Source organism: Alternaria hordeiaustralica, assembly GCF_023758085.1.
Source record: "Alternaria hordeiaustralica strain BMP 2776 chromosome Unknown scaffold_28, whole genome shotgun sequence".
Classification (NCBI taxonomy): Eukaryota; Fungi; Ascomycota; class Dothideomycetes; order Pleosporales; family Pleosporaceae; genus Alternaria; species Alternaria hordeiaustralica.
Window position 1 is genome coordinate 19537 of NW_026056800.1, and position 19522 is coordinate 39058.

General features: G+C 53.4%; 9 protein-coding genes across 9 annotated transcripts; 5 read left to right on the forward strand and 4 right to left on the reverse strand.

Moving 5' to 3' along the window:
- Positions 1–63: 63 nt before the first annotated feature.
- On the reverse strand, positions 64–2340 carry J4E84_009324 (uncharacterized protein; the record flags this gene model as incomplete). The annotated part of the gene is made up of 1 exon (XM_049391887.1): positions 64–2340. One exon carries the CDS (start codon positions 2338–2340, stop codon positions 64–66), a length of 2277 nt encoding a protein of 758 aa, XP_049240288.1.
- Positions 2341–3380: 1040 nt separating this feature from the next.
- Positions 3381–5513, forward strand: J4E84_009325 (uncharacterized protein; the record flags this gene model as incomplete). Its single annotated transcript, XM_049391888.1, has 1 exon — positions 3381–5513. One exon carries the CDS (start codon positions 3381–3383, stop codon positions 5511–5513), a length of 2133 nt encoding a protein of 710 aa, XP_049240289.1.
- Positions 5514–7053: 1540 nt separating this feature from the next.
- On the forward strand, positions 7054–7864 carry APT1 (adenine phosphoribosyltransferase; the record flags this gene model as incomplete). Its single annotated transcript, XM_049391889.1, has 2 exons — positions 7054–7651; positions 7704–7864. 2 exons carry the CDS (start codon positions 7054–7056, stop codon positions 7862–7864), a joined length of 759 nt encoding a protein of 252 aa, XP_049240290.1.
- Positions 7865–8521: 657 nt separating this feature from the next.
- Positions 8522–9091, forward strand: J4E84_009327 (uncharacterized protein; the record flags this gene model as incomplete). The annotated part of the gene is made up of 4 exons (XM_049391890.1): positions 8522–8564; positions 8621–8634; positions 8696–8863; positions 8921–9091. 4 exons carry the CDS (start codon positions 8522–8524, stop codon positions 9089–9091), a joined length of 396 nt encoding a protein of 131 aa, XP_049240291.1.
- A 383-nt stretch (positions 9092–9474) lies between these two features.
- Positions 9475–10690, forward strand: J4E84_009328 (uncharacterized protein; the record flags this gene model as incomplete). Its single annotated transcript, XM_049391891.1, has 2 exons — positions 9475–10266; positions 10574–10690. The coding sequence occupies 2 exons, from the start codon at positions 9475–9477 to the stop codon at positions 10688–10690; spliced, it is 909 nt and encodes a 302-aa protein (XP_049240292.1).
- Positions 10691–11208: 518 nt separating this feature from the next.
- Positions 11209–12606, forward strand: J4E84_009329 (uncharacterized protein; the record flags this gene model as incomplete). Its single annotated transcript, XM_049391892.1, has 3 exons — positions 11209–11925; positions 11978–12092; positions 12230–12606. The coding sequence occupies 3 exons, from the start codon at positions 11209–11211 to the stop codon at positions 12604–12606; spliced, it is 1209 nt and encodes a 402-aa protein (XP_049240293.1).
- A 94-nt stretch (positions 12607–12700) lies between these two features.
- On the reverse strand, positions 12701–14149 carry J4E84_009330 (uncharacterized protein; the record flags this gene model as incomplete). Its single annotated transcript, XM_049391893.1, has 3 exons — positions 12701–13857; positions 13913–14060; positions 14120–14149. The coding sequence occupies 3 exons, from the start codon at positions 14147–14149 to the stop codon at positions 12701–12703; spliced, it is 1335 nt and encodes a 444-aa protein (XP_049240294.1).
- Positions 14150–15310: 1161 nt separating this feature from the next.
- On the reverse strand, positions 15311–16567 carry J4E84_009331 (uncharacterized protein; the record flags this gene model as incomplete). The annotated part of the gene is made up of 2 exons (XM_049391894.1): positions 15311–16487; positions 16563–16567. 2 exons carry the CDS (start codon positions 16565–16567, stop codon positions 15311–15313), a joined length of 1182 nt encoding a protein of 393 aa, XP_049240295.1.
- Positions 16568–17558: 991 nt separating this feature from the next.
- On the reverse strand, positions 17559–19279 carry J4E84_009332 (uncharacterized protein; the record flags this gene model as incomplete). The annotated part of the gene is made up of 3 exons (XM_049391895.1): positions 17559–18806; positions 18859–18984; positions 19037–19279. 3 exons carry the CDS (start codon positions 19277–19279, stop codon positions 17559–17561), a joined length of 1617 nt encoding a protein of 538 aa, XP_049240296.1.
- Positions 19280–19522: the final 243 nt, after the last annotated feature.

A 19522-nucleotide genomic window follows, 5' to 3' on the forward strand; every position in this document is an offset into this window, starting at 1 on the left:
TCCACCAATAACCCATGAATGAATGAAAGCCAGTCCAATCACCAATGCCGTCATCCTTTCGCACTAACCATACAAAGTGCCCTTGGTACGCTCACTAAACTGCGTCTCGTTATGGAGATGCTGGGTAACATCCATAGTAGTAGTGATATGCTCCCGACTAAGCTTCTCCTCCTTGCGACTAGCCAACAACCTAGCGATCTTGAGGATATTCTTAATCTGCCGTCCATTCAGATCCATACGCGCCAGCTCCGTAAGTTCAGCCTTGGAAATAGTATGTTCCTGCGACGACGAATCGAGGAAGTTCTTCCAGACCGTCTTGCGGGAGTCGATGGTGAGACCGGGGTAGTCGAGCGAGATGTGAATGCGCGATTGGAAGGCTGGGTCGAAGGTCTGGACGCGGTTGGTCGTGAGGAACATGGTGCCTTCGTAGTACTCTAGGACGCGGAGGAAGATGGAGACGAGTTTGTTGCGCTCGAGCTCGTGGAGGGAGCGCTGCTCCAAGAAGACGTCGGCTTCGTCGAGGAGGAGGACCGCGTTCCAGCGACTGCACATTTCGAGAATGTCTTGCAGCTTGGTCTCTACCTTCCTAGGATCGAAGCCGAGATCTCCGGCGCTCATCATGTAGAGAGGTACCTTCATCTCTTCGGCGACTGACTCGCTAGTGAGAGTCTTACCCACACCGGGTGGGCCGCAGAGTAGGATAATCATGCCTTTGCCTTTACCTTCGATCACGTCGTCAAACGTATCGCGGAACTTTCGCTGAGACTCTGTAAAACCCAGGATTAGTTCCTTCTGGTTCTTAGGGAGGACCAGTCTATCGAAGGCGTCGTCTTGCCATTCAATGTCTTTAACACAGTTTACGAAAAAGTTCAGCCAAAGCTTGTTCTTCAGGCTGTAACCACGAAGTAGAGGTGTGCAGATAAGCTTTTGTTCAGTTGTCAAAGGAACGTGTTTGGCTGCATCGTCCTCGTCGGCAAATGCGCCATCCAATGGCATGCCACTGTCGTCTTCGTCTTCGAACTCATCCTGGCACTCGTCAATTTCTTCCTCGTCGTACTGCCCCGGAATAGGAGGGACTGGCGGCGGGCTAGGATCCTTCTGGTTCAGTGGCGTTACAAAGACCGAATGAGTGGGGTCGAAACGATTCCAGCCGTAGGTATCGATGATTATCCGACCCTTCACGTTGTACTTGTCTTTGTTCCCGAATCCACCCTGCCTCCATGCAACACCTTGGTATGCTCTATAGTTCGGACCAGCGAGAGTTTCTGCTTTGGCACCCCGTTCAATGAGGCGAGTGCGGATAGCTTCGCCCTCGGGATGGAACTCGATGGGGTAGACACGCAGATTGGTGATAGCGCGTGTACCGGTATAGGCGGCGATGGAGAGGTTGATCTTGTTGGAACCGAATTTGGCGCCATCCCAATCGACATACTTGCACGTCAGCCAAAAGCAGGGTGCACCCTTGCAATCCTGTCCATAACGCGTCTCGACCAAAATCATGGCCGTCTCTTGACCGTCCTGTCGAGCAAAAACAGTCGCTCCAGGTTGATACAGCGTCCAAAGATGTTCGTATGTCATAACCTTCTTGTTCTTCATGTCCTGGGAGGTATCAATCATGCTCTTGAATTCCTTGGTGAGAATGTCTTGGAGCAACTCAGCGTGGGCTTTGGTCGTGCGCTTATCCTCTGTCTCGTCGCCAAGCTTGGCAATAGCGTCCTGCAACTCAGTCCATCGATGAATCAGTGGCTCAAACTTGCCCTGGAACTCGAGACGGTTGAGGCCGACGGTGACACCAGGGTAGTTCTTCAGTACACCAGCGAGCAGCTTCTTCAGCAGCGGGCTCTGAACGACAATCGAGTGAACAGACAATACCCGTCGGGGATCGTTATAAACCTTGACGTTTCGTACGAGCAACGCCCACTTTGCGGTCTCGTCGTTCTCGACGGCTTCTCCAAGGTCCTCGGGGATCTCCTCTTGCCACTGAAAGCGGCCTTTCTTATCTTCCTTTCCGGAGTACAGGTGCTTTAGACCGTTCTTCATTCCTGGTTTGTAGAGCTCCTTGTCCTCGGCCTTGTCTTCCGGAATGTCCTCATCGGTGGCGCCATTTTCAGCCTGCTTTCGACCTTTACCGTTGACAAGAACGTGCTTGACACCATTGGTCTTGGTCTTTGTCTTTGACTTGCTCTTTGCGGCTGGCTTATCCTCTTCGGATGATGAAGAGGAGACCGATGGGGAGCGAGCCTCGCGCTTAGCTCTATTGCGTTGCTCCAGGGCCATGAGCTGGCGCAAGTAGGCCAACTGTTCAGCGCGCGCGTCCTCTTCAGTGGGCGAGTCGCACATGACGAGTGCTGTTGGGACGGACTGAACTGAGGCGACGGATGTCCTTCGAGATCGGCTTGCTTGAAGTACTGTAATGGTATGCTGAGTGGGTGGGGGGAGTAAAGGCTTTGAGTGGGTTGAGGAAAAAGTGAGAGCGTAGTGCTGTAAGAGAGCCTGGGAGCCGTGCTAGTCGAGCGGAGCTGAGGCTTCGTTTCACCGTATTATCGAAGCAGTTGAACGATAAAGGGAGTCCCAATTCACTCCGATTATTCAAGTAAGAGATGACCGTAAAGGAAGAAGGTGAGTGAACTGAAATTCACGCAAAAAGTACTTCGCAAGGCTATATGTAGACAGCCAAGAAAACCGGTCAGCCTTTCCTGTTGCCTGGTCGTGCGGCGATATCGTGGAACGTCTGCCTGCTGCGGGTCTGGTAGCGAAAGCCCTTGCAGAAGGGCTGCGAAGTTGTCGATTTCAACTACTGTGAGCGGCTTTCACACAGATCTTTGCTTACCTGAGTACTGAGAGGGCTATGCGTTGGCAATGCCGTCGGGTCACACAAGGCGTCAGCGGTGGCGTCACTGCAGCTCTTAGATGCCACCAAAGCGAGGAGACGTGTTGCACAGCCTCACCCAAGTCCCTCTCTGCCTTCACCATATTCGAGCCACGCTTGCGATGCATCATGTCCACTACTGCTGATAGCGAACGCGATGACGCGACTCCCCCTCTGGATCGCGGTGTCTGTACGTCTGCTCGGCTGTGTGAGAGACCACGGCTTGGACCGACAAGCTGATGCATGCGATCGCACTGTGGTGACAGAAATGGGGAGCCGAATGCAGAGATGAGATGAGATGGAATGGAGTACTTGGTGGTCTGCGCGTAGCTGGACGCGTCGCGAGGCTGGCAAGAGATGAAGTGTGGCGGTGCGCTATGTACCCCGCGACCGGCGTCGGCGTTTGAGCCCCACGCGATCTTTTTCATCCCTCCCATGCGCTGGTCCAATATTTTTTGCGCGACGACATAACAAGACATCACGTCAAGCCCCAGGCGCTCCGTAGTCCAATATGACTACTCACATCAAGATCCCCTGCTCGTCCGCCAACATCGGCCCCGGCTTTGACGTCATTGGCCTTGCGCTCAACCTCTATCTCGAACTCGAGGTCACAGTCACCAAGAAGGAGAAATCAGAGCACTCGCTCAACTGCAAGATAACATATGAAGGCGTAGGCGCCGAAGATGTCCCGCTCGCCGCGCAAGACAACCTCATCACGCGAACCGCCGTATATGTGCTCCGCTGCCATGGCGTTCGCGACTTCCCTTCGGAAACACACGTCCACGTCAAGAACCCGATACCACTAGGACGCGGACTGGGCTCTTCGGCTGCGGCCATTGTAGGAGGTGTATATCTGGCGAATGAGGTCGGAAACCTTGGGCTCTCGAGAGCGCGCATGCTCGACTACTGCCTGATGGAAGAGCGTCACCCAGACAACGTCGCAGCAGCGCTATATGGAGGCTTTGTCGGCACATACCTCAACGAACTGTCGCCCGAAGACACCGAGCGCCTCGAAATTCCCCTCAGCGAAGTCCTCCCGCAACCTGCAGGTGGTGTAGACACGGGTCTGCGGCCACCCGAGCCTCCCCTCAACATCGGACACTACACCAAGTTTGCTTGGTCGCCCGCTATCAAGTGCATATGCGTCATCCCACAATTCGAGGTCTCGACGGCCAAGGCGCGTGCGGTACTGCCTGAATCGTATTCGCGCAAAGACGCCATCTTCAACATGCAGCGACTGGCTGTCCTGACCACTGCACTCGGTCAAGCCACACCAGACCCCGACATGATCTACACAGCTATGCAAGACAAGCTCCACCAACCCTACCGTCGCGGCCTCATCCCCGGTCTTACCGAAATCCTCCAATCCGTTACCCCACAATCACACCCCGGCCTGCTGGGCATCTGTCTCTCAGGCGCCGGCCCGACCATCCTCGCACTCGCCACCGAGAACTTCGACAAGATCGCAGAACATCTGCTACAAGAGTTCAAGAAGGAAGGCATAACATGCGACTGGAAGCTCCTTGAGCCGGCCGAGGAGGGCACCACTGTGACACGCCCTTCCAGCACCTCACAGCCAGCTGGCGAGGCGTTGACATACGCATCATCGGGTGTGAGCATCGACGCGGGCAACCAGCTCGTGAAGCAGATCAAGGCGTTGACGGCTAGCACAAAACGCCCTGGAGCCGATGGCAAGATCGGTGGATTTGGTGGTCTGCTCGACCTGCAAGCTGCTGGCTACACCGAGGCACCCATACTCGTGGGCGCTATCGACGGTATCGGCACAAAGGTCAAGATTGCGTTCGAGATGGGCAAGCACGACACTGTCGGTATCGATCTCGTCGCCATGAACGTCAACGATCTTGTCGTACAAGGCGCTGAGCCTCTGATGTTCCTCGACTACTACGCTTGCAGCAAGCTTGATGTAGAAGGCGCTGCCAAGTTTGTCGAGGGCGTCGCGAATGGCTGCCGGCAGTCTGCATGTGCCCTTGTTGGTGGAGAGACGGCAGAGATGCCCGGTATCTACCAAGCAGGCGAATATGACGCAGGTGGTGCAGCAATCGGTGCGATCAAGCAGGGCGCAACGATCCTACCAGACACAGCGTCCATGGCCGAGGGTGACGTACTCATCGGTCTGGCCTCAAGTGGAGTCCACTCCAACGGTTTCTCTCTCGTCCGAAGAATTGTCGAGACACAAGGCATCTCTTATTCAGACGCATGCCCATGGAGCTCAGGCGAGAACCTCGGAACGGCACTCCTGACACCAACTAAGATCTACGTCAAACCGCTACTAGCTGCAACCCGGCGGGGCCTGATCAAGGGTATGGCCCACATAACGGGCGGCGGCCTGCTAGAGAACATTCCTCGCATGTTGCCAAAGACGCTGACCGCGGAGCTCGATGCAAAGAGCTGGCCGCTTCTGGACGTGTTCAAATGGCTCAAGAAGGCAGGTCGCCTGGATAACACGGAACTAGCGAGGACATTCAACACGGGTCTCGGCATGGTGCTCGTTGTTAGCCAAGAGAACGTCAGGACTACCATGGACCGATTGCAAGAGTATGGCGAGAAGGTCTATGTTGTTGGTAGTCTGAAAAAGCGGACAGACGAGGAGTGCATTGTGAACAACATGGACGTTTGGGGTTAGTTCGTCTTATTTTGGTAGTTCATGCACACACGCAGTGGGGAAGGTTACGACATGTAGGCAGCATGTATAGAGGACAGTTAGTCTGGGCCATCGGGAGCCTCCGCGGTTGCAGCGGCATATCAAACAATATATACCCACCTTTTATCGAGCTTCTAGAGCATGTCCAATCCACCTGAGATGCTGCTACCATGGTTCTTCCGACAGACACGCGTCTGCTGCCTCAGAGTCGCTTTGTCGAGACTAAGATATCGTGTGACGAAACGCTGGTCAACCACGGTTCCAGAGAGAAACTTGACGGTCGCGTCATGCATTCGGTTGACGGGTGTCAACAAGTCGACAGGCGACAAGGCGCTAGGCATTGCCCTATTGGGGTCTTTTAGTGGTATGCATGCATGCCGCGGGTTAATGTGGAGACAAAGGGCTTGCTCGCTGCGAGGACGCGTAAAGTACTTGCTTGCCTTGGATGGTCTGCGCCGTCGCAGGCGCTTGATAAGTCTAGCATGTTCTCTGTATGTGTTTCGTTGGCTACTGCTCAGGCAGCGGCGGAACGCGATACACAACTCTCCTCACAGTCTACACTAATCTTGAACAAAGATTGTGTGGTGGTATACCAGCGTGGTACAACAAGCCCAGGATCCCGCTCGACCTTCTAGAACGTCTCACCGCTGCGACAACGCCTTAGTTGCCTTTCGGTTACCACATCCGTGGGGTACTGCCATGAGATCCCCGCTACGCTTCGACGGCACTGGCTTTTGTTGCGAGACAGAGGACGCAGATCATGCTGTTGACATGTCGTGTTTGAGTAATAGATTGCGCGAATCGCGAATCCAAAGCTAGGGAAGGGCTTTCAACAGTAACGCAGCTACTATAGTCGCCCGAAGGCATGGGATCCATGGGAGGGCAGGAGAAATTGTTGGGAAGCGGCAGTATGACTCTTACCCTACAGCCTACGTGCTCGTTTTCTGGCCTGGCGTGACGTCGACATGTGAATGCACGTCTTCGTTCGGCATCCCTTGGTTCCGATAAGGGTAAATGTCGAGTCTGGCACATGTTTGGCGCCGCAGATAGTTGTGGGTCAGGGATCACGGCGATACAGCTGCCCGTGGCGCGCGTGCGATAGGATGGGCGAGTGCGGTGCGGGCGTAGGGAGCTGCCGCATCGAGCAGCGTGGTGGTGTATAGGCAACCAAGTGCGAAGGTGCTGCGCTGAGCGCTGAGCGGCTGAACAAGGAGCGGGCGCCATGATGGTGCCAGGCAGTCCTACGATTCGCCATACGGGGGTTTCGGTGGTGGGCCTAGGAACTGTGTGGCCCTGCGGACCGTTTTCCAGAGGGGCTAACTCAATTTTTTTTGTTGCGCTGGGTACTCTCAGCGACCACGACGACGCCTGAGTCTGACAGCATTGCAGTGCAGCCAGCCAGCCCTGACCACCTTACCCCAACCCGGCTTCTGCCCTAGCCCTATCTATCGCATCCGCCCTCCCATACAGACCTGACCCGTCCGTCTTATATCTCGACGCCGCCCCCTCCCCTCGTCCCATCATGTCCGCTCCCCACGACACGCCCGCCCACAGCACCCACCCCATCAACACCACCACGCCCGCCGACCCCCCACTCAAGGGCGACGCAACCGCCGCGCACCCTCCCCCGCAGAAGCCCGACCCAACTCTCGAGTCCAACAGCCATGGCCCCTCCCAAGGCGGACAGTCCACCCCCCGTCCCTCCGCCGCCGCCGAACTCGCCCGTCTTAAAAGCACGCTGAAGGCCTCGCTCCGCCAGTTCAAAGACTTCCCCGAACCCGGCATCCTCTTCGAAGACATCCTGCCCATCTTCGCAGACCCCGCGCTCCACGAGGGACTGCTGCGCGGTCTTGAGCTGTCGATTGAGAAGCAGTTCGGCGCGACAGGTGCCAAGCCAGATGTCGTCGTCGGACTCGATGCGCGCGGCTTCCTGTTCGGGCCCAGCCTTGCGCTGAGGCTGGGCGCGAGTTTTGTGCCCGTCAGGAAGAGGGGCAAGCTGCCGGGTCCGTGTGAGACGGCGGAATACAAGAAGGAGTATGGCAGTGATTTCTTCCAGATGCAGGAGGGCGCTGTCAAGAGCGGGCAGAACGTGCTTATTGTGGATGATATTATTGCGACTGGTATGTGACATCGTTCGCATCAGAGACGAGACGAGATGCTAACACGACACAGGTGGCTCCGCAGCCGCAGCTGGTTCTCTGGTGAAGAAGCTAGGCGGAACTATCATGGGATACCTTTTTATTCTCGAACTCGATTTCCTCAAGGGCCGCGACCAGCTCGACGCGCCTGTACACACATTGCTTTCGGGCCAGGAGGAGAAGATGGAGCAGTAGGGGTGTAATACTGGGACGGCTGGTAATCTTCAAACTTCAAATCTCGACTCGATACCGTAAACAATACACATTATAGATGGGGCATAGGAATGCATATGGGCGGCGTTGGTGGTTTGTATAGTCACGACATGGCGCGATGAGAGATGCGCGCGAGGATATCACGATAAATACGTCAAAAGTCTCTTTACTCGTATACGCACCTTCAAATGGTTATTTCCACACTATATCATTGACACCGAACTAAGCCCTGCGCCCTGCGCAACACGACAGCGGCGCCATACCCTCTTTCCCCGTCGCAAAAGTCGCCGTCCCCAAAATTTCCGCCCTCATTACCCCTCCATCAACAAAAACATCCCTGCAAGCTGCTGACGCGCAGCGCACGCCCAAGAGGGAAAGTGGGGTAGCTTCCGATGCCGCACCCAAGCCCCATCTTATGTCACAGGTATAGGGCGGACGCGCTCAATTAGGTGTCCACCTAGCCCGATGATAGCCTCGATTTACCTGACGTAGATAAACGGTCCCATGCTGCTGATACGCACGGCGCTACCAAGAGCTCTACGTGCTTCACGACCTCTTACTACTACAACCACGAATCTCACGCGACCTGCTATCACAACTTCACCCTACAAAGCAATTGACATCAAAGGAATACGAAAGATGTCTGATATCAAGAAGATTCACACCGCTAACGCGTGTCCTCGTACGTTCCAGTTGACAGCGGAGATGCGGAAGGAGAGATAGCTAACAGAGACACAGCTGCTGGACCCTACGTACGTTCCTCCTCTATCGATCCCATCGCATCCGAACAACCGCGTTAACGTCACCGTCTAGACACAAGCCATCGTCGCAGGCCCCAACGTCTTCGTCTCGGGCCAGATCCCCGCCGATACCAAGGGCAACTTGATCGAGGGCAGCATCGCGGACAAGACCAAGATGTGCTGCGAGAACATCAAGGGCATCCTCACTGAGGCTGGTGTTGCTCTGGACAGGATCGTTAAGGTGCGTTCAAGGACATATATGGGCAAACAGCCGATAAGGTGCTGACTACGACCCCAGGTCAACGTCTTCCTCGACGACATGGCCAACTTCGCCGAGATGAACGGCATGTACGAGCAGTACTTCTCCCACAAGCCTGCGCGCAGCTGTGTTGCCGTTAAGCAGCTGCCCAAGGGTGTGCCGGTTGAGATTGAGTGCATCGCGTATACTGGTATGAGCTCGAAGCTGTGAAGCGTGGAGCTGATGTTGATGATGCATAGGTTGAACGACGATTCGGTGAAGCGAGGCTGCTTTGGAATACCGTGGATAAGTTAGGAAGACTACAAAACACATGTTCAATACGACACACATGATCGTTAAATTCATCTAGACGGCCAAAAATCTGTCCCTTTGCCATGCTCAAACTTACACGCCACACGTCCTTCTCCCAATGGCAGCTGGATCCTAGCGCCGCCACAAGACACTATGCTGGTGTACTGCGCTCAGCCTCACTGCACTACCCCGCTTTGGCGTTATTGTCACCACAACATGATTTGCTTCCTTTCTCAACACTCAACAAACATCTAATCTCCTCTCTTTCAGCTTGTGTCTCTAGATTCTGTACTGACGGTACAATGCGCCTTCTCCGAGCCTGCGGCGACGACTTCATTCTCGTCGAGTTCGTACGCAACATACCAACATATGCAATATTATCACATACCTGGGGCGCCGACGAGGATGAAGTCACATTCAAAGACATGTACAAGGGCAAGGGCAAAGGCAAAAAGAAACCCGGCTACGCCAAGCTCGAGTTCTGCGCTGCGCAGGCCGCTAGAGACAAACTCGAATTCTTCTGGGTTGATACATGCTGCATAGATAAGAGCAGTAGCGCAGAATTGGCTGAAGCCATCAATTCGATGTTCAAGTGGTATCGGGATTCGACAGCATGTTACGTATACCTCTCCGATGTACCCAGCACTGGCATGCGGTATCTACCGAAACACAAGCAGCCACCTTTTAATGGCAATCGATGGTTTACACGTGGATGGACGCTTCAGGAGCTTCTAGCACCAAGGAGCGTTGTCTTCTTCTCCATGGACGGCACAAGAATTGGAGACAGGTCTTCCCTTGCAAAAGAAATTGCGCGTGAGACGAGCATTCCTGTAGCCGCATTGGAAAATGGTCCAGACTTTATGCTCAAATACCCTGTTGAAGAGCGCATGAACTGGTCAGAGCATCGTCAAACGAAAAGGGAGGAAGATGCCGCGTACTGTCTTCTTGGCATATTCGAAGTTCAGATGCCGCTCATATACGGCGAAGGCAAAGAGAAAGCTTTTAGTCGCCTAAAAAAGGAGATCGAAGATCTGTACGGCAGGAGCGACTGGATCGATATCCTCTTGCATCGGTACGGGCTCCCATCGTTACAGGTAAGCATGTGTACCCGAATTTATTGTACAGCTTGAGATCTGACCTTACTCCCAGATCCCTTGGGCTTATATAGGCCATGGCGTTGCCGGAACTGTGAAGATTATGATCCTTCTCTGCACAATCGCCATCCATGTCTTCGTGATCGCGTACGACCTTCCAAAGACGATATGGTTTCTGGGATGGGCTGTGGCTGCGACACCATTCTATCTCTATCGCTGCACCCGATGGAACAGGCCAGAACAAATTCTTATCTTCTCTTTAGTAGCAGTCGTTTGCTACGTTTTTGGAAGGCTCATCTGTCTACAGAGAGAGCTGCAGAGACTGAACGACATAGTATTCGACAACGCAATGATGCAAGGCATAGACCAGCAAAGCATACACGTTCGAGAGATTATGCGGCGCATGCAGAAGGGAGTCATATAGGTCGCCAACATTCGCGCTTCACACATTGTAGTAGGCATGAATTAAGCTCAGCAGGGGCAACAAGTCTGCAGCTTGTGCAAGGTCGCTCACACACGGTAAACTGCCTCTCACAAATACCGGTAGCCGATCAAAGCAGATTGAAAGACCGTAAACATTGCCATCAGGAAACCAGGTTCAACCACATTCCTGCTGCCGAGGCGATCAATTCGTTCTGCATCAGCACTTCTGGGCGACAAGCCTCACGTTATCAACCGCCTATCCGGGATTGACTACAACCCGTTCACAATTGGTCTTCAGAGCGAGCGGGAAAGTCTTGCAAAGTGCCCAAGTCTCTTGGGGTCCGGGGAGGACGTCTGGGATAAATTTCCGGGTAAAGCTACGTGACGAACATTGCCGCTTCGGGAGACATGACACAACGAGCACTATGGGATAACACAGAACTCTCATAAGATGCTGTTATGCCTCGAGAGCATTTGAAAAATCTCTGTACTCCACGGTAGCGACATGCCATTGTAAACATGCGCTTTTTAGCCACAACGGTTATTGTTCTGCAACTAGCACTCCAGCATGCATCAGCGACGGTAGGCGTCCTCGACATCAACGACCTACTGCAACCAGATCTCCAACAGCATCTATCGACTCCAAGCGAAGATCATCCGTATGCGCCATGGTCTCACAAACCGTACTGCACAGCCAGCAGCTACCTCCCCACTTTAGGCCAAAAGTACTGCGTCTACACATCCAACACAACAGGCCCACACGGCCTCTCCCTCATCTTCTCTCCGAAATCGGCCTACCTAGCATCGGAATATCTCGACGACAACCCGCTCAATAACTTCCTGACTCAGAAAGATGCTGAACGCCTCTACTTCGGCAGCCAACCATGGAAGATCGTCGACATACCCGGAAAAGCGAAAGGCGTAGTGGCCACTCGCAAAATCAAGATGTACGAAACATTCATGGTGGATCAAGCCGCTGTCGTTGTGGATATGGGGGCGGAGAAGGCTCTGAGTGAGGCCGAAAACAAGAAGCTGATGAAGAGGGCGGTAGATCAACTGCTTGTTCCTGCGATGATTAGAGATATGAGTTCTGCGCACGCGGGGAAGAACCATGATGCTGAGAGTGATGAGGATGAGAATGATGAGGGAGGTCTTGAGGAAGCTATCATGAAGACGAATGCATATGGCAGTACGGTTGCGGAGGTCAGCTCGAGGGCGCTGTATCCGCTGATCTCGGTAGGTCGCGACGCAGTCTCAACAGCAACATGAGTGTCACTGACCTTATCAGCGCATCAATCATGCATGCAACCCAAACTCCTTCGTCCTATTTTCCCGCGCAGGCGTCTCAATGGCCATAAAAGCCTATCGCGACATTGAGGCCGGCGAAGAGATCACCGTCTCTTGTAATCTCCACCCTCTTCCTTCTTGTTTTGGTGCTAACGCCACCTAGACCTCCTCTTGGGCATTCCATTCCAGAAACGGCAATCTTTGATAAAGCGCTGGGGGTTCAAATGCACATGTAGCCTCTGCAGCCTATCAGCCGACGAACGCCAAGCCTCTGATCTTCGCCGCACAATGATCACGCAGGCCGAGGAAAAGATTATGGAGCTAGCGAAGGCCTACAAACTCGATGAAGCTATAGCTCTCGCGGAGGAATCAGTTGAACTGATCAAAGACGAAGGAGTCTGGTCGATGTTGACCGATGAGTATGCCATGTTGGCTATGCTATGGTTGGAGAAGGGCGATAAAGAGAAGGCAGAAGCGTATGGCGAGAAGACGCATAGGTTGTTGTCTGATTTGGGGTTTTTAGGTATTGGAGAAGACAGGGAAGCGTGGAAATTGGAGACGCTGTTAAAGAATATCGGAGGGTTGGGAGGGATCGGTCAGCTTTGGAAGACGGGTCCTTTGAGAGGGTAAGTCAAACGGGAAACGGAATAGAATGGTTGTTTACAATCTAGGTGTTAGGTAGGGGAATAAGAGGGAGTGTTCTTGGTGTCTGGACCTGAGAAAACTAAACACTTCCGTACTTCCTTCTATAATGACTTGTCGTGTCGATCGGTCCTGATCCGCCCTTCTCAACCCAGCCATCCACGCCGGCTAGTCTTCCTTGCGTAGGTGTCGCTGGATTCTCACCGCGCTCAACCATTGGATGGTGGAGACCTACCTTCTGCGACAAAGCGACATGTATCTCATCTGGCGACTTGTTTGCCCATGCTCTCGTGCTCAGATACGAAAGGGGATACAGCGGCATGTTTTCTTCACGACCCATAAAGTCATTGACGAGAGGTGCAACGCGCGACATGATAATGTCAAGGTCTTGGCGGATTTGCTGGCAGAAGGCGTCGAGTGGTAGGTCATTGACGTCGTGTCCGAAAGGGTCTTCGATCTCACGGCCGATGAAAGCGATACCCAGGATAATGTACGCTGCCACCACACATGCAGGAATTGTGATCCATCCTAAGCTGTTGTAGCATTGGAACGGTAGTAACAGGATATACAGCCATGTGACCTGAGATATGGCGATGGAGTACGCAAGTGGAAGCGGTGTGTTCAGGATTCTCTCCGTGCCACACGACACCTCGTCCATGATTGTCAGCGAGTCCAAAGTCTGGGTTTGGTAGATGCTGTAGTCTCTCAACGTGCCGTTGTCGTATAGAACTTTCATGTACGCAGAGAGGTGAGATAAAATCTCAAGGGGTAGGTCACCGAGAGGTACGCGCGATTGCTTGACGTGTTTGCGTGGGTTGGGCGTCGCCATGGGCATGCCGAGTAGCTGACAAGTCCGCCTGAAAGCGCTCGGAGGGTCGGGCGCAGGCATATCCGCTGCTTGCGCAAAGGTATCCAAATGACCGACCAGGTGCTTCAGATCCTCGTAATGCGTTCCTGGCTCGAACCGCAATTTATGTTTCACTGCGACAGCGAAAGCCACAATCAGGTTCAGGCAGCCGACCTTGCCGAGTAGATCTTGCTTCCCCAACCCTGCATCAGCAGCATGCCTCTCTTCAGCGTGTATCCATATCAGACGAGCCAAGATGTGCGATGCGAGTCGGAGGCGCCCCCAGAGCTGTCGACCTTGGAAGTAGCGGTCCATCGAGGTAGAACTGCGGACGCTGAGGGCCAGACTGACGACAAAGCCTAGTACGGTGATGAAGACTTGGTCGGTCCCAACTGCATCATGTTAGGATAGGGCTTTGTGGTACAGGAGAAAGAGGATGTGGCTTACGGTCATATACAAGCTTCGAGATGCAGGTAACGGCGGTGGCCCACCCGCCTACCAGCAAAACGGGTATAACAAGCTTAGGTGTGATGCTGCCGTGGAGTCGCAGCATCATCGGGAACTTCGAGTGATGGCTGAGGTCGCGCGGCCCCATCTACGCTCCTTAGCAAGTTGCGCATCCATACGCTGCTTGATCCTCTGCAGGTAACATACGAAGTATCCATCGCTAGACGATCTCGGCATGTTTCTTCACTCGTGTGGATAGGAGAGATGTGAATCGCGGCGATGCGTGATTAGACGAGTGTCGAGGAAGCTTAGGTGAGATAGGATAGGATCTGTGTGGGAGTGTAGCGACATGGCTGTGCGATCGTTTCGACGGCGTTGTGGCAGTCATCTGTAGGAGTAGCAGGTACAATGTGTGGCGCAAAGCTACTTGCCCTTTCCCTGTGTTACATGAAGGTAGCGCCTACCTGCAGATGAAGTAAGTTCGGTGGCACCGGCGTCTTCTTCGAAGTCTGCAAGAAACATTCGTCGCTCGCACAGAAGCAGACGCGTCATGTCTTAGGTGGTGATGCGGCCGGCAATGTATGTATGAGTCTGTCCTGGTTGCGGACCTTCATCTTCTCAGTGTCGATTGGCAGACCTCGTACAATAGCGGAACCATACCCGCGACTGCTGCTAGCATGGCATACGCGCAGCGAGGGAGCGAGGAAGTTGTGAGAGGCGTCGCTGGTGTGAAGAGGCATCACGCGTTCCACTTGAGGCCCCACTTAATGACGTCACGCGCTCCGAAGCTCGCGTCAAACTTCACGCGGACGAACCTCAACTACCCAAATGCTACTCACTACGCGCACCACATCTTCACGATACTCTTACTTCCAACAGAATCGCAGCAAGTGAATTCACAACTGCGATTGATGCTCATGATCCGTAACGAGCCGGCGCGGCACAGTCTCGTTATGTACAGCCAGACAAATCGGCCGTCAGCCTCAAAAGTTGTATTGCGTCACTGATATTAGGCATAGGACCTAGCCAAAGCGCCCAAGTCTGCAGGGACAAAGGATCGATTTTTCAAAACTATCAAGCCCTCTTTACCACCCGCTCCAAGGGAGAACGCTGTGCACCAAACCTGGTTGCGACGAGCGGAAAACTGAACTCACAAAGGGACAACCACACATACCATAAGAGAAGCAAAGCAAATATTACCGCAGTGAGCATACCATACGCCTTCCCTCACCTGAGGAAATGCGAAATCACGAACCGAATCAACACCGCGCCTCAAAGGTCACTGCGTCTAGGTCCTCCGGGTGCGGCTTTTCTGCGGCTCCTCTACATCGGACGCGTCCTCGGAACTGTAGCGAGTACGCTTGCGACTAGTTGCCGGCGTAGGCGCCACTACGATGGTCAGTGAAGTTCATGGTGCCTGATGATAGACCTACAAGTCTGCTTTTCCTTCCCGGGCTTCTTGACGAGCCGATCTTCGCGCTTTCGGCCAGCAGTAAGGTCTTTCTGACGCTCGTCGTTCTGTTGGCGGTTGCTCGAGCTGATATGGAGAAGAGTATCCGGGCATAACACGTACTCCTCGACACATCCTCCACGCAACAGCTTGTCGACACGGCTCTTGTAGGACTTCAACACTACGACAAGTTTCGAGATACGCTCCTCGAACGTGAGCTTCCGTGATTTCTCGCAGCGATCGATCATGACAGGATCCAGGATCGAAACGAACCCTGCGCCTTCTCGATAGATGCGTTCGGTTGTTTCCTTGTTCATGTTAGCGCCGGTAATTGCGTATGCTATAGCGAAACTGACCAAGATATCCCAGCAGAGACGCTCTTTCACCCAAGGTTTGTACACTATATTGCTAGCGATCTTCTGTGTGCGTTTTGTCTCCCCAGCGTTTCCAACCCCGTCTTTGCTCGATTCTCCTGCACTCTCTGCCAGCCAGCGCTTCTTGAGCATGGGGCTCGACATCTTGTCCTGGATGTCGCTGGTGTCTTGGATAGCTGTGAAGAGCTTACGAACAACTGCTATCCGCTCTTCTTTGGTGTTTGGGAGAGTCTCGTCCTCACGAGGTGGCCAGTCCAGTCCCCGAGCTTTCTGGCGGGCTTCGGTGACTTCGGTGAAGTACAGGCCGAACGAGTTCAGCGGCAGTGCTTGTCGCTTGGTCTTCTTCGCATTTACGTTGGTCTTCATCTTTGTCTTGTGAAGCGAATCACGGCGCTTAGTTCCGTTCACCGCAACGGGAGGTTTCTCTTCCTCTTCCTCTTCGATTTCCAGAATCCTACTCTTGGTCTTGGTCTCTGCCTTTCTGGACTGAACTGGACTGTGGACCACGGGCGCCTCTTCGGACTGTCGACTCGCCCTACTTCGCGGAACATACTCTTTCCAACGGCGATTGTTGTCGCAGTGACCAGCAGAGATTGCGTCTTCGAGCTGCGATTGGCGGAGTGTTGAGGCCATCAAGACTGCACCTTCGGGCGAAGCGGGAAGGGATTGTGGAAGCCCTGTAATAGGACCAGCATCATGGAAATTCTTGAAAGCAGACACTTGGTCGTTGTCGTCGAATGGCCAGGCCTCGCTGCCCCAATGAGTTGGGTATGATTGACGATGAAATGGTCCGTGCGTTGTCGCGATAGTGGCAGTCTGACCATACCACATCGGAGGCGGGCAGATAATGTATTCTGATGAGCCTTGAAAATACTGGGGCCTCTGAAGCTGACGATTTAGAGCGACCTGCGACGCTTCCCACTCATGGACATGATGGTCTGGAGGCATCATTCGCGCATCGCCTTGATCAGTGCCGCACATGTCCCATCCGCCTTGATCTTGGGGGTGATAAACACTTGAAGATTGGCTGAATGGGGCAATATCGGTCTGCGATGATGTTGTCACGGAGGACGAAGCGGTTGAAGGAAGCATTTCGACAGCGATGTAAGTGGTGGCCAGTAGTGAATTGGGTTGGCGATATCAATATCGGACTTGTTCACGATGTAGAAATACGGGGTTTAATCAAACATTGCGTATATAGAAGTAGTTGTGTTGTCTTATTTGCGACTACCCGCTGACTAGTACTGGTCGGGTGGCGCTCTGACCAGTGTGATGTAAGAAGAAGGTACACTGAGCACGACCGCGGCAATGACAAGCACCACATCGCTGCGTCTGAAGAGCTATGCAGAACTATGTTGAGATAGAGACACTGCGGCTCAATGTATTGACAACTTCAGGTATCTTCACACGGCTCTACAACCTGCTATATGTATTGTTCCAGCGCGGCGACGGTCTGGAGAAAAGATCACGTGGGAGCGAAGGCTCTTGACCCCGTGCTTGAGAACTCAGTCGTCCCTGACTTCTCCACAAATGGCCACCTGGGCACTGACGTAAAGTCACGTGGGAAATTTGTTCGATGTGACAATGTCGAAATGGTCGCATCCATAGCTCTAAGTATGGCAACGACCGAGCTCTAAGCTAAACTCCAAATCGGACTCCTTCGGAACCATATTCGCCTTGCAACCGCCGCCGGACATACTTGTCACGATTTTACTGCTACTGCCCGATGTATGAATTTGTTTAAATACACGAATATTTCGAGCTGTAGAGCTGTCGCATACGATCACTGCCCGATGTATACTGAGCGCTCTGCTAAGGTCTCTCATCCGTTGGTCCGATCGCTCGCCGGAGTTTGGGTGGCAGATCTAGTGCCCATGGTGCTACCTGGGCGGTGACCTTCCTCATACTGGAACTTCTCAAAGCTCTCATCACCCCGAGAACGCGCATAATTATGAGAGCGCTTAGCTGCAGGCTCCATCTTGTATCCTCCGTCACCATCTGCCGGACGCTTCCCGGGTGCTGCTGGTCCACCAGGTGGCTTTTGACGTGGACTGAACGTACCTGACTGACCACCCGTAGCCATATAGTTGTTGAACAGCGACGGCAACATACGTACATGCTTCAGAAGCTGCTCTTGTTCCTGAGGAGTCGGATGCCTAAGACCCTGCGGATACGGATGAATCTGAGTCTGTACTATGCGCTGCTGGTCCGACATAGTCGACCACTCTTCTTCGAACCGCGGTAGATGACGGAGGGACGTCAGCGGCAAGGCGACGTACTTGGCAATATCCCTCCCCAACATTACATTATCAGCCGCGACTTTGGAGTGCCAGAACAGCCGCGCGAGGTAATGAATCCGCTGTGGAAAAGTAAAATCCATATCCTCCGCGTTCAGCGACTCAAACTCTTCGCATCGACGAAACGGCAAGCCAGCGACACCCATTTTGTGGATGCGCATAGCGTTGCTGACGATGATGTGGGCGGTCGCCTCGATGTCTCTGGGATCAGCCCATGTACCTGTGTTGGAGAACTTGACGGCGTAGGGATATACATCTGCGACTGTATCCCATAGGTTGGAGAGGTTGACGAGACCGAAACAGATCTTCTTGACATAATACGATTTCTCAGCTTCGTTTTGTGGTACAGCGTAGGCGCCAGTCGACGGTCGCCATATGATTTCTTCTAGGTAAGACGCGACAGCCGCGCCAGTGGGTAATTCGAGTTCAGCGAACGACGAGATCGAGTAGGGTTGTAGTAATGGTCTTGATGGGCTGGGTGTGGGACACTGGTTATGCATCTGATCGAGGTCGATATCGAGTTGGGGTAGCCAGGAGTTAGGTACCGCGGACGTATCGGTCAAGAGATTTTGCTTGTAATCTTCTCGATAGCGGGTATACGGGGTTGCGATCGGGCGTTGGGGTGGGCCCGGGTTGAACGGGTGAGAATCTGATAGGGTCGCCCAGGGTGGGTAGCCTGCCTGTGATAAAGCTTGAGAGTATCGGCGAGCGTCCATAGGTTGTGCGAACCCAGTGGGCTGTCTGTTAGACAGTGTTGGTGTGATCCAGCCTTCCTGCTGTCATGTTAGTTGAAGCATCTTTTACACTGATCATGCAGATACTTACAGTCTTTGGTGCCTGATTTACCAAGCTGGGACTCGTGGTGGGATAATTCGGTTGACCCATAGGCGAGAACACGTTGTTCCTTGACGTTTGAGCACCATTTGGTCGGACGTTGGGGCTGTATGCGAACTGCTATACGTTAGTTGCTATATTATTTGGTACCCAAGGAGCGAAAGCTTACCACGTCATCAGCTGAAACGTTCTGGTTACGCTGGGAGCCTGGGCGACTGCCGCTGAAGTCATTGTGACCTTGCGCCATAACAGAGTGCGATCTCGTGTTCAAGCGCGATACGTCACCTCGATCACCGGGTATCTGCGCGGGCTCTTTCTTGTTGTTACGCGGACCGACCATTTCGAACGTCTTGGAATAGTTGAGCGGGGGTGTCTTGAAGAGGTCTTCCAATGTCACAATGCGATATATCATTGCTCCAGGCTACACGCCAAGGCTCGTGCCTAGACGCACGGGGTAATTCGGACAGAGATGAGTTAGCGTCATATCAAATGTCTGCTACGGCTTCACGCGCTCAGTGAGCATGATTGCGTGATATCGTAGTACGTCACCGGTTCTGGGGAGTTGGGATGATGAAAGTACGGGGTTCCATTGTGATTGTGACTCTCATTCTTAGAGAGGACCTAATCCTGTAGTAGAGTAGAGTAGAGTATGAAA